General features: G+C 45.2%; 2 protein-coding genes across 2 annotated transcripts in view; one reads left to right on the top strand and one right to left on the bottom strand.

Annotated features, from left to right (window-relative positions):
• Positions 1–11,381, top strand: part of LOC106818485 (phosphatidylinositol glycan anchor biosynthesis class U protein-like) — a 13,014-nt gene extending 1,633 nt beyond the window's left edge. The window contains exons 2-7 of the mRNA XM_014823185.1: positions 7,379–7,443; positions 8,777–8,848; positions 9,154–9,216; positions 10,367–10,470; positions 10,639–10,739; positions 11,257–11,381. Coding sequence (XP_014678671.1) covers positions 7,379–7,443; positions 8,777–8,848; positions 9,154–9,216; positions 10,367–10,470; positions 10,639–10,739; positions 11,257–11,381 — 530 coding nt within the window. The remainder of the gene's footprint in view (positions 1–7,378; positions 7,444–8,776; positions 8,849–9,153; positions 9,217–10,366; positions 10,471–10,638; positions 10,740–11,256) is intronic.
• A 226-nt stretch (positions 11,382–11,607) lies between these two features.
• On the bottom strand, positions 11,608–12,579 carry LOC106818484 (probable G-protein coupled receptor AH9.1). Its single transcript, XM_014823184.1, has one exon. The coding sequence runs from the start codon at positions 12,577–12,579 to the stop codon at positions 11,608–11,610; it is 972 nt and encodes a 323-aa protein (XP_014678670.1).
• Positions 12,580–13,948: the final 1,369 nt, after the last annotated feature.

Below are 13,948 nucleotides of genomic sequence, written 5' to 3'. Positions count from 1 at the left end.
CAGTTTTCTCACCTCTTTCTTGTGGGTTTTAAGCAAACGTGCAGTGAAATGGGAGCAACTAGAGTTTATTTTGTCATAAGGTAGTGTGATTATGCATGACACGAAGTATTTGCTAGTCTAGTACTGGAGAAATTAGCGTTTGGATGCGCATTGTGAGCCTTTAACCCTAACGGTAACGGTAACTCTAACTACAAGACCTCCAACACTAACCCTACCACTGAATATATATATATATCGCAGCGCTATATATAGGCATTGTGATCCACAAAAATTAATCTATGGTGTGGGGACAGATATCATGATGCAAAAACCCTAACCCTAACCCTACCCCTAACCCTAACCCTAACCCTAATCTTAACCCTAACCCTAAACCTAACCCTGACCCTAACCCTAATCCTAACACTAGTGCTGCCACGTTGCGGTCACCTCCCTCCACGCCCGGGGGATAGCATTACCCTGATCAAATGATCACCTAAATGATCGTTTTTACAATATTCAGATTTAGGCACTGCCTAAAAGCGGAGCTCCCGATGTGTAAGGTGTAAGATCATAGGTAAGATTGAGAGGATACGCTTATTCCACGTAGCTGCTATATACCACGTGACAATGGTGTTTCCCTGCCCATAACACAACTTTTGTCAAAGGAATGAAAATGAAAATGGGAAATGGGAAATGAGAAAATGGAAATGGAATGGAAATGGAATGGAAAGGAAGGAAGGAAGGCATGGAAGTGTTTACTTCGTATGAGTTTTTCTAGACGGTAGCACACGGTTGCCATCTGTATATCGCAATAATAATTTATAAACCAAAATGTAACACAATTTGTGACGGTAGATGGCGCTATACCCGCTTTGATGTTTCTTAGCGATGGCGTTCGAAATAAATAGGTTATATGCTGCGTTCCTACACGTTTTGTAAAACTTTACTCTTATATAGACGTTTTATCGGCAGGGTGGAGAGAAAATACCAATTTTGCATTAAAGATATTGTCAATGAAATCTTGTAAAACAAACCAGACGAGTGTGACACCACAGACTGTCATCTGCGTGTCTATAATATAATATGCCTCTATATCTGTCTATATATTGGCAAAAGCTAAGCACTGGCCTTTCAACTGGACAACCCTGTGTTGATCTGGGTGTCGCCCCGATGTGAACTACGTTGTTTATGTTCATGTTTGAGCAGAGAGAGAGCTTCTTCACACATAATCTTCAATCTCTCTTAGTCCAGCGGCTAAGGCCGAAATAGTTGCAGAATATGGCTCGGGCCTGGTCCGACGTTTTCGATGGGGCCAAATCTGTCTCGGCCCTATTTAGGCTCGGGCCAAAAACGTCCGTGTGAACGCTCGGCTCGAGCCAAATCTGGCACGGGCCTAATTAGGCTCGGGCCAAAAACGTCCGTGTGAACTCATGCGCCGATCACGTGACTCTTTACAACACAGCTACTAGACGGCGCCACGAGATTGTTCGCTGCAAAATGTTCGGCAATGTGCGCTCAGCAATTGTCCACCCGCACATTGCTAGACAAAAACATTTGTTCGGGAAAATGTTCGGCAATGTGCGCCAGGCTTTAGGCGCGTATTCGCTCCCGCACGCAAAACACATTTCATAATAACGCGTGCCGTACGCGCGCGTGTAGATTCCATAGAAATAATATACTAGCTAGATGTCTCTATATATTTATTACTATTACTATATATATATATATATGTCGTAGATGCGCAAACGCACTAACGGGGTTTGATTTAGTTAGTTGCGAGAATTAATTAATTAATTAGAATGCGCGCCGCGTCTAGTATGTAAATCGACAGCATTCCGCGCCGCTCTATGAACCGTCACGCCCCCTGGTGATACTCGCAGGGGAGCGCGCGTGTGTAAGTGGGACCGTGGGGTCAGGTCACCGTTTTTAAAATCCCTGTTTTACACACAAAACACACAATCATCAGTTTCGCCGACGCACGCGCTCTTAAATTCGGTTAGCGCCGACGTCGCGATCTTTAACTAAACCACGCTCGCTACTCAGTGCACATCGAAGCCTTCTTCATTAAATCTTAGCGAGAGCTGCTGTAATTTGATGTAATTAGTCTGGAGGCTGGCGGTGTGCGTGGCAGGAGTCTGCCAGTATCTTGTCAGATAGCAGCCGAACGTCGACAACTGACACGCCTTAAGCCACACCGACGATTGGCACACACACAACGCAAACCTTAGATCAATTGATCCGTCAATCGATGGATTGATTGGTTGATTGATTGATTAATTGATCGATCTGGTAATCTTGTGTGTGGGAAATATCGATCGTTCTCGTAGAAATAACGTATTCGGGTCTCATCAACGACAAACCGTATAACCGACTATTGTGTTTACAAACCGTATCCGTCCGAACTCGTTCCTAATCGGTCTCTTAAAAGCCACGGTAATGTCGTTACGGGTTCTACTAGAAACTCTGCCGCTTATTTACCATCGTTACGAGCTCGCGCTATGTATTACAGACGGCCGTATTCTTTGTAGAGAGAGGTCCTCAGCTCCTCGCGAAACCATTAGGGGAAGCCTTCCGCGGATGCTTCGCCGTTAACTATTCGTCATCGTACGTATAACCACACGATGTGCAATACGACGGATATATACTATATGCTAATTACGGCCCTAATCATCCTAGAAGAGGCAAATGCTCTGTCTCTCTCTCCCTCTCTCGCTCTCTCTCTCTCTCGCTCTCTCTCTCTCTCTCGCTCTCTTTCTCTCTCTCTCTCTCTCTCTCGCTCTCTCTCTCTCTCGCTCTCTCTCTCTCTCTCGCTCTCTCTGTCTGTCTCTCTCTCGCTCTCTCTCTCTCTCGCTCTCTCTGTCTGTCTCTCTCTCCCTCTCTCTCACTCTCTCTCTCTCTGTCTGTCTCTCTCTCCTTCCAGACACCCTGTTGCTCCTCTATCGGCTTATTGAGAATCATGATTTGGGATTTCTTTTCTCCAAAAACCATTCCAAAATTTTCTGCAAAGTCTGCGGTAATGCTCAACATACTTTCCATTTTACTCCTATTCTCTGCTAGCAGAACCACATCATCCGCGTATAACATTCCAAGAAAGCTATTGCCTCCAATGCATAATCCATTTGCATTTGTGACGAGCCTAGTAGACAATTCATTGATAAACAATGCGAACAGGATTGGTGATAAAAGGCAACCCTGCTTCAGACCTACTTTAGATGCTATCCAATCCGATTGAAACAGTCCCAACCTATTCTTCTTTCTTAGTTTCCTTAGTAATTTATTTTTATCCACCCAGTCATAAGCTTTTTTGAAGTCCAAGAATGCAAGGTATAATGGTTTTCTTACATGTTTCGCCTGCTGAATGCATTGGGTTATCCCCCCGTGCGCCGATCCCTCCTGAAACCATTCTGTAACTCCCCCAAAATATTTGCGTCTTCTAACATTTTTTCCAGTCGATCTTTAATAATTCCCGTAAATACAGTGACGCGTGTGGTTTTTTGGTTGTAACGTCACAGGACTGTTCCTTGGTTTTTGATCCATCACGGGAATGCGGGCTACGTCCGCTAGGTGCTGCCACCAGTTTATCAGCTCTCAGCATTGCCAGGAGAAAGCTTCCACAGTGCATCACCGGAAATGAGTTGGGTATGAAACGCGCTGATGGTTAGCTAAATGAGGCGTGTTCTGCATCGCACCGCTGGGCACGCTACAAGTTGTATAATATCCCTTCTAATTTCAACGCAGAACATAGAGCATACTCTGCTACATTATTATTCGTGGTTTCTCTCCTGCGCACGATAGACCAGGAACCCCGACTACGACCAGTATGTGGCGCAACATATCAATGCCATGTTGTAATGGCGAAATCAGGCCTGGTAAGGTCATCGCACTTTTCATCTCCTGGTGCAAGCCAAGCAGCTGTGAATGTTTGATATACTTAACCCCCTCCTTGGTGTTACTGTTAGTAGCATGTAGTCTGACACGACCGCATGCAGAGATGCGGAAAGATGCCACCGGGTTTGTTAGGGAGGATTGCGTGGAGGCGTACTTGATATCTGAACAATCCGATTATATTTTTCTATAACATTTGCACCGCAAAAACGCCCGCGCATGTCATACTTCCTGAATACGTGTGCAAACATCTGGGATACTGGTGGATGTTATGATGGATGACATAATATGCATGGCACCGCCGAGTCGACTGCAGCGCCACTCGTTTTCCGTTTCACGGTACGAAAAACGAAACGCGAATTCGTATTTCCTTTACCGTTTATCGTTGTTGTGCGAGAAAAACGGAAAACGAATTTGTTTATCGCTTACCGTTTTTCGTTATCGTGTATGAAAAACGAAAAAGGAAATAACTACCCTTTTTCGTTTTTCGTGTTTTGTTTTGAAGTAAGAAAAACGAAAAGACGGTATATACACGGACCCTGGGGGATTAGAGCATTGATATACAAAGCTTTTGTCACTTGTTAAAAGCCGTCTAAGAGTTGGGACGGTTGTGCACGCTCGAGGGATGGTGTGTGAGTTTTGAGGGTGGTGAAAGCTTAAGAGTATAAGTATTGGAGGGGTGTTCTTCTTCTCGGGTCACGACACTACACTCGCCCTAGCCACTGCAGCACACAGGACCTGGCACTGACACTGGACATTGGAGGGGTAAGCAATTGGGTAAACGAGTGTATTAGCGGGTGAGAGCGTGGAAGAGCGAGAGTTTGGAGGTGTGAAAGCTTTAGAGGGGGGTGAGTGTTGGAGAGCAAGTACATATTGAAGTTTACGAAAGCAACATAAACTGGTAATTTGCCGTGTTGGTTCTGCACGTGTCGACTGCGGGTTACGTTGACTGCGACAGAGTTGATGCGTTTCGACGGATGACAGTGGGCGACATCTGCCAAGATGCCATGGACATGGCTTTTTTTTTTATAGCGTGACCTTATTGGTCATGCAGAGCAACGATTGCTTACTGCATGTCCACCTCAGTATTGTGAATTTGTGTGCGCGTGCGTGCGTGCGTGTGTGTGCGTGCGTGCGTGCATACATTCCTGCGTGTGTGCGTGCATACGTTCCTGCGTGCGTGCGTGCGTGCGTGCGTGCGTGCGTGCGTGCGTGCGTGCGTGCGTGCGACTGTATGCAACCATTCATTGCAAATGTCTAAGAACGTTGAACAGATAAGTGACACACCGTGGGTTCCCTGTCCATTTCCAGTTCCATTTCCGGATTTTAGCGAAACCATTTCCATGAAAATAAAGTTGATCTCAGTTAGATCCAAAATAAGTTATAAATACTTGCACTGACGAAATTTTCTTCCATCTCTCCGATAAGACTTCCTCGGAAACCATTTCCTCCTTCCCGTTTCCAGTTCCAGTTCCACGGTTTCAGTGAAGCCATTTCTTCCTTCCGTGGCAGGTGGAGCAAGGGATGCGGTTGCCGCGCTCGTACGGAAGTAGCAGGGCATTGTCGTCGATTGCCAAGACGGTGATTCTGTTTCTCGGGGTCCTCGCAGCGCTGTTCTACTGTTCCCACGCGATGATGGGCTCCTGGAACTTCGTCCGTTCCACGTACGGATTTGTGTAAGTGACGCCACCTATGTTTTCGTTTTTCGTCGCGTGCACGGCGAAGGGTCTGCTGCTTTCACCGCTGCAGGTTCCGAGGGCTGAACGCGAGTATTGAATTGTTCGTTGGGATGGGGGGAGACTGTGGGGGGGGGGGCAAGGGTATGAGTGTGGAAAGAGTGTGTATATGAGATTATTGGAGGAGGGGAGGGCTAGAGTGAGGGCATTTGGGAGACAGAGTGTGGGTATGAGAGGGTGTGGGGGGTCCGTGTATATACCGTCTTTTTGTTTTTCTTACTTCAAAACAAAACACGAAAAACGAAAAAGGGTAGTTATTTCCTTTTTCGTTTTTCATACACGATAACGAAAAACGGTAAGCGATAAACGAATTCGTTTTCCGTTTTTCTCGCACAACAACGATAAACGGTAAAGGAAATACGAATTCGTTTTTCGTTTTTCATACTGTTAAACGGAAAACGAGTGGCGCTGCAGTCGCCATCCACCATAGCATCCACCAGTAGTTGTAATTTAACACTGTCATTTATATGTTGCAAATGCCTTACATCATTTAACAGTGTAAACTATATTTGTAATGTATTTATTTTGTGACCAGTACATTCAAGAGGGCCCTGATGTGATGGGGTACTCCAAATCTAGGTTAACAGTAAATTTTTGGCCCCAATTTTCTCATTTCTCAGTAAGTATTTCTATTTCTCACTAAATTTGGTTAAGTATAGTACCTGTCGCGTTCAGGATACCACGAACTATACTTTAACTGAACAGAACACATTTATTTAACAAGCCGCAAAATAACACAACCAGCTCACACACACACACAGTCACACACACACAGATCAGGAATAACAAGTCGTTTTCAGTGTTGATATTATCGTGACATCTCCCTCCTTTTGAGATTGTCTGTTACTCAACTGAATGTAGAACATTTTAAAAAACATATCTGAGAATCGAATAATATATAATCTTATACAACCGTTTCTTTTTTCCTGGTCACGCAATACTTCACTATGCATTAACACATTAAAATTTCCACAAAGCACTGGTTACTTTAACCACACTACTCGCTACCAATAATCATTTATCAATATCATCCCAAAAACGCAACGGCTTGCGCACTACCCGACCGCTTGTCCGTGGACCGGGTGAATGTGATTCCACACCCATCTCGTGTGCGTTATCTTCTGGAGTCTCAGTTTGTTCACCAGAAGATGGCACTGTCTCTAACATTGGGGTAGAATATTTTATTTTTTATTTACAATTAATTTATGCAACTTCCAATCTATTCAAGACGTCTGAAATCACTTACTAACGTTTACAATTTGCCGCCCACTCTGCTGTTTCCGGTCCGTGTGCAAAACTATTCAAGAAACTTCGAGGACTTACAATCTATTCACTACACTTTCCGAACCAGCCAACTACAAACCAAACTTCAAATCAATTCATTCTAAAAGTGCCCGGATGCTTTGCACCCTGCGGGAAAGATGTGTTTGTTTACAGCTGTAGACTACAGTGTAGTGACAGTGTTGCCCAAGGAGCTATATTATTATACATATGTTATAATAATATAGCTCCTTGGTGTTGCCAAGCACCCCGTTCTACTTCTACCACCGACCACAGATTATAGCGAGTAGAAAAAATAAGTTATTTATATATAAATCAGACAGGATTAATCATTTTCTTCCTAGTCAGCTTGTGACTGTCTCACCATAGAATTAATCACCTCGTCGGTCAGTTACTGGTAGGCACACACTGTGGTAGATCAGTGGCGAATTGTTGTTGGCTTTTTTTTCCTATTGAGTGATTTATTCTGAGTTTGACATGATATTACTTTTTTGCAGTGACAGAGGGTATTTTTCTATATGACAATGGTATTGACCCTTACTCAGGGGATGCATTCCATGAGGTAATGTTCACAGTATAATAAAGTATGATATATGTCATATATCTATTGTAAATACCTTCTTTTGGTGAACTATATGTTATTGTCAGTTTTATACCATTGTCATGAGTCTGTGACAGTTGGCTGTATAATGTGGTAAACAAAACCAGTCCTTGTGTTTTAAGGTGCGCGATCGCGCTCGCGCACCATCGCGCGCCTCGATTGATCAGGAGAAGTGCGAAAAAATGCGCATCTAAGCATTATCAAAACGCACACCTCGCTTCGTGTTTTATCTTTCATTAATTCAACTTATAAACTCGAAGATAAACGCAAACTGTTGTAAACATCACGGACATTGCCGGAAGTCGGTTCACATGTATGTTTATAACGACGATGACCATAGACGAAAGCTTGACGTATCGTTGACTCTGGTATTCTTCCGTTACACACTGAACCGTATAAACAACTCTCGACCGTCGTAACTCACAAAGCCTACTGCCTGCGTTGACTGCTTTGCACCCGAACCCACCCAAAACCAAAACCAAAACCGTCCGGTCTATCATACGCGAGCCATACGCTAAAAGACGTCATTCGGGAAGTAATTGTTGGTTGGCCGTTACAACAGTCGCAAAGCGCTCTAGAACGACGAATGTGATTGGTTGTATTTCTAGAAACAGCCCATCAAATGTAGCGTCTCGTAGTTTTTTTCGGGTCAACTTGGCATGCATTACTGATCACAAATAAACGCTGAAAAATGGAGTATTGTTCCTTTTTGACTAAACATGCTAAATGTGTGATTCAAGTTATCCACATGTTCAAGAACTGATATTTTGTTAGATGAAATCTAACATGATGATCACCTAAAAAATATGAAAATTAAGAGTACAAATGCAGAGCTAATTTTTATCCCAAAATGCTGGAAATGGCATTTCATGAAGTCTAGATTTAAACATTTTTCCGGAGGGCATGAACGGGGGCCCCCGAACCCCCCTAGTTTGCCTCAGGCCCTGCGGGCACTCGCATGCAAATCACACACCTCGGCAAGCCAAGGTGTGTGATTTTTCACTCGCCTGCCTTTTCCAAAACACAAGGACTGCAAAACTATTTTCCACATTTGGTACAGCTCTCAAGGATTTATTGAAAAATAACATAGCTACACATTACTAGGTTTAACATGCGTATTTAGGTTCGCATTATATTCTTCTTTATAACAAGAAGTTTGGTGCTATTCAGATGTTGCTGCTGGTTCAGTGCCACAGTGTCGTCTCCCAATTGTATTTCACACTTCTGCAAATTGCTTCAATTAACTACATTAAATGCTGTACGTGATTCAATTCTGTTTGGCATTTTGTTTCAGCAACCGTTGTTCCTGGTGGGTTTTCACTTTCTTCACAAAAACTTCAGAGAATGGATTCCAATCATATTCATGGTTTGTTTAATGAAACTGCTCCATAAAGCTCTTAAATTTTATATGAAACTTTGTTTTGTTACATTTTAAATGCATACTTATTCATTAAGTCCTAATGGTCACTCTAAATATAGTAAGAATAAGGCATGAAACCATGTATATATGTGTCTATATCTGTGTGCAATAATAGTTAAAGGACAATACAAGTAGTCACCAATAATTCTGTTAGAGATGCACATCCCAGTAGAGCTAGTTTTATGATAGTTGCTCCATATTACGTACAGTTTTATTATTATAAGGTGTTATTTGATCGGGTTTTATTTCAGATAGTAGACGTGCTCACTGCAGTTGCACTCTCATCTGCTGCTGTGCACTTTGGGAGATATCTGGTAAGTATAAAATAGCATGTTGTGAAAAATCAGCTGTGTAGCGTATATGTCCTGGTATTTATGAATATGTTTATACGTATAATAATAGAGACTCGTTCAGTTCATCTTTGGATTCTATTGTAGAACATATACATTGTTCAGTCACTTGTCCTGCATCAGGACATATTCTACTGCAATTTTCCTACATTGGAATTTGGATGCCCTGAACTCCAAAATGTTGGTAGGTATCTCTGTGTCTTGCCAAGAGGTGGTGCCACACTTGTTACACTATCATCCTACATCAGTATAATAATCGATGTTAGCCATTCCGTACTATATAATTACGTGTACATTGGCATGTATCGATGTTCAATAGTTAAAGGGAGAGTTTACTCTAGGTTCTAGGGTTATTTTCACCTAATTTAGGTTATAATTACGCTACATAAAAAGTGTCATGGTTCAATCACCATTAGAAAATACTTTTTTTTAATGTTTTAAAACTAACGACTACAGTTTGATTGCAACGACGGTGGCGCCACTCAAAGCGCACGATCTGATAAGTTGCGCAAAACCACTTTCCAGCCAAGGGCTACAGACTGAGGGTGTTTCTTATTTATTCATTTAAAAGCAAAAGGTTTGTAATATCTTATAATTAACGACATATAGTTTCAGTAATAATATGGATAAATTTGCCCTAAGGATTTAGGTATAAATATAATTGCACTTTTGTGATTAGCCCTCGGTCTGTAACGTGCAAAAAAATTGTCCAAGATACAACTTTTTCGGGGTGGCAGCACGGTCGCGGGTGTCATGGCGCCGTTCAAATTTCGTAGCGTTGATGTGTAATTAATTATAACAATTAAATTAGGTATCTGGTAACAAATACGTGTGGGTATAGACGATTTGTTATACAGTAAGTACAGCTGCATGCAGTAAAATCCTAGAGGCTACTGTCCCTTTAATTTAGTCCCAACTATCCGCAATATTACATATGTGTAGAAAGGCGTAATCAAAAAGATACAATTGACTAAAACGCGGAAAAATATGTGTCAAACTCCTCTAAGATTATATACTCCTGATCAATTTTCATTAATTAATTTAGTCCCAACGATCAGCAACATATGACTATCAAAATCCGCTCTCTCTATCTCTCTCCCTCTCTCTTTCTTAGTTGCAACGACAGAAGTTAGAGGAGCACACGTATGCGGCTGGCACGGAGACGCTCTTACTGAACGAGAGACAGCTACGCAGAGCTGTCGTCTGTACCCTAGTTATGTACGCCGAGTGATTGCTTATATTATATTATACTATATTATATTATATTATGTTGGACCTGGACATTTTCAGCCAGTCATATGATCAAGCAATAAATAGTGATTAATCTTGGCAGTTTATACTTGAGTCCACCTGCCTGTCAGTGATGTTTGTCTGTGCGTTTCACAGATACCTGTTCAACCCATACACCGTCGCTTCATGTGCTGGGCTCACGACGACGGTCTTCAGCAATTTCTTTCTCGCGATGGCATTCCTGTGGACATGCAAAGGTATGACATCTGCTGGAGATGTGTAGTACATAGCCCAGTGTTATGCATTATAGAAAACCAGGAGTTTTACGTGAGCGAAAATGTTATGTGTTTATAGCACTATGTTTATATATATATATATATATATATATATATATATATATTTATATTTACGTGTGTGTATGTATATATTACTATTATTTCCTAGTTGAAAGGGAAACGTGGTGAGGTCCATAAAAAACTACATTTGACCTGAATAACCATGCAATAATTGTGTTATTATATGCAGAATCAGGGTTAAATGATACTGTGACTGTGAGTGATGTGACATTTTGCCAAGAGAACAAGGACAATTCCAGCCTTAGGTTACCATATTTCATGGCTCATAAGATACTCCATTGCATTACTAAAAAATATACTGTTTAATGAAAATGATGGTCATTGTGAAAAATAATGTAAATATCTGCTTTTCAATTTGTGAATCTTAAACTATTCATACATTTAGATTGTGCTAATTTAGTTTTCGCTTATCTCACAGGAAGAAGAGTTGGTGCATGCTTGTTTTTGAGTTTGGCTGACTACCAACTTTTCTACGCCAAGATGCTGATTGTTCCGTGTGCAATGATGATAACACAGGTGAGGGATTCATGGTATCACAACTAATCAATCAACAATTCACAAAACAGCATAAACAGTAGGAAGTGTGTAAAGGTTCAGTCACGGACCACAACTTTTGTTGCTCTGCAGGCCCAACATTGGTTCGACATCAAGGTTGATTTGGAAATAGCGTTAGTACACATGGCATTGCATGCTTTATTATTTGTTTGTGTGTGTGTGTAGAGAGAGGGAGAGAGAGCGAGAGCGAGGGGGATCCATCCTCGGGACCCCGTTAGAGGGCGCTCATCGTCGTCGAATGCGACTGGCTGCTCACTGGACTAGCCCCTCGCTTCTCTGCCGCAGCAGCGATGGCGGGGAGCGTGATCGCATAGACGCCGTCGGTTCCCGACGCCCATCGGAGCTCGCTGCTTCGCGTGGAGGCTCGCGAGGGGAGGCGGGAGACGGCGCGGCACGCCCCGGCGACCGGCCCGCACAGCGCGCGGCGGAAACTCGCGTTGCTGACGCTGTACAGGTAGAAGTTGACGGAGACGTTGACGAGTTCGAGGAAGTTCGCGACGTCACGGAACACCTGGAAGTCGTAGTTGGTAATGAGCTGCTGCTGCGGCACCATGCGGTCGACGAGCGACAGCACCACCTGGGGAGCCACGCAGACGACGAACGTCACCGACAGCGTGATGAGCAGCACCGTCAGGTGGCGCTGCTCGGCCTGCTGGCGGAGGTCGGCGGCGGAGCCAGTCTGCGCTGCGGAGAGTTGGCGGCGGCGGCGTCCGGCGACGTAGAACGCGCGGAAGATGAGTGGGTTCATCACCATGACAACGACGATCGGCAGCAGCTTGGTGAGGATGACCTTTGACCAGGGCCAGGCGATGCGGTAGAACCCCGTCTTGTGGATGTCGGAGTTCCAGTCGGCGCTGTAGTAGGTCTTGTTCGTCGCCAGGTCGCGCCACCTGCCGACGGTGTACGTGAACAGCTCGGGCACGTGCAGCGCGAAGCAGAGGACGTAGACGGCTGCGACGGTGGCGCGCGCGACTGCGAACGACCGCCAGGCGATGGCGCGCAGCGGGTGGCAGATCGACCACCATCTATCCACGGTGACGATCATGACAAGGGTGTTACTGACAGCAGCCAGCGAGTTGAAACCAGGGAGGTACACGTATGTGCGGAAGCGCGCTAGATGCACGCTCACGTCCAAGTTGTGGATGAAGACCTGCGTGAGATAGTAACTACCGAAGAGTATCGTCATGCACAGGTCCGCTCCGGCGAGTCCGCGCAGGTAGACGTACGGTACGAAGACGAGGTCCTTACTGCACCAGAGCACGGCCAGGTTGAGCGTGTTGCCGACAACACCCAGGGCGACGACGACCGGCGTCAGGTAGCGGAAGATAAACCTGCGGATAGTCCAAAAACGCGCGAAGTCGGCAGCGGCGGCAGCGGCGGCAGCGGCGGCGGCGGCAGCGGCAACGGCGGCGGCGACGTCGCCAGCGTCGTCGGCGAGCGTGGCGTTGTTGTCGGCGACGACGACGTCCAACGTCGCGTTTAGGTAGATGTCCATTGCGGGTTGACTCTTGTACGCGAGGCTACCTGCTCACCTGCAGAGATAACGTAGAGAGAGTGTTAAAGGTGGCGGGATAAACAGGCGGGGATGGCGGGCGGGGGCAGTCAATGGGCAGTGCGTTGTGTTGTGCCCGAGCGGTGTAATTCGATTGGAAACGAATAGCCAACGCGCGTGTCTGCGTGCGTGCCTGTGTAATTTCGTTTGTGTGTGTGTGTGTGTGTGTGTGTGTGTGTGCGTGCGTGCGTGCGTGCCTGCGTGTGTGTGCGTGCGTATGTGTGTGTGTGTGCGTATGCGCGCCTGTCTGAGCTCCCGTTATTACCACTTGGCCGTTGACGTCCGGGTGTGTCGTCCGGGGGTGACGTCCGGGTGTGACGTCCGGGTGTGTGTGTTTGTGTGTGTGTGTGTGCGTGCGTGCGTGCGTGCGTGCGTGTGTGTGTGTGTGCGTGCGTATGTGTGTGTGCGTGTGCGCGCGTGTCTGAGCTCCCGTTATTACCACTTGGCCGTTGACGTCCGGCAGTGTCCGTAACTCCTTGCCCACCTGGTCCACTGGTCAGTCAACGTGAAACACTGCCCACGATCTAGCTCGGCGTCTGCGAGCCTGTTGTCATGCCAACGCCACGCGCGGCCGCACACCACGTGATAACCCCTGCTCTCGCGGAGTATCCTCTGCCGCGTCTTTCGCGTCGGTGGAGGTGAGGAGGAAGCCGTTATAGACTGGTACCCGTTCGCCACTTTCACTCCGGCAAGTATCCTTTGCTATGCTCACGACCGGTACGGCCTAATCCATACGGTCAGATTCTGACCGTATGCGCGCATGCGCAAAGCGATTTTTGTCAGCCTCGTTCCCGTTGTAATCACTAATGGCGACAATAACAATTAGGAAGTTACGAGTAAGTGAGAGAATTTGCGTTGTTTGCAAGAAATCTGACATTGGGAAAGGATTTGCAAGAGAAATTAGTTCCACCGCTGGTGAAAAGAAACAATTATCTAAATTATTATGCAGGTACGGCGAGATTTCGATCGCTGAAGGCTTACTTTGTAGCGATTGGTCAGTCGC

This window comes from Priapulus caudatus, unplaced genomic scaffold (assembly GCF_000485595.1).
Source record: "Priapulus caudatus unplaced genomic scaffold, Priapulus_caudatus-5.0.1 Scaffold2275, whole genome shotgun sequence".
Classification (NCBI taxonomy): Eukaryota; Metazoa; Priapulida; class Priapulimorpha; order Priapulimorphida; family Priapulidae; genus Priapulus; species Priapulus caudatus.
This window is presented reverse-complemented; position numbering and strand designations above follow the sequence as displayed.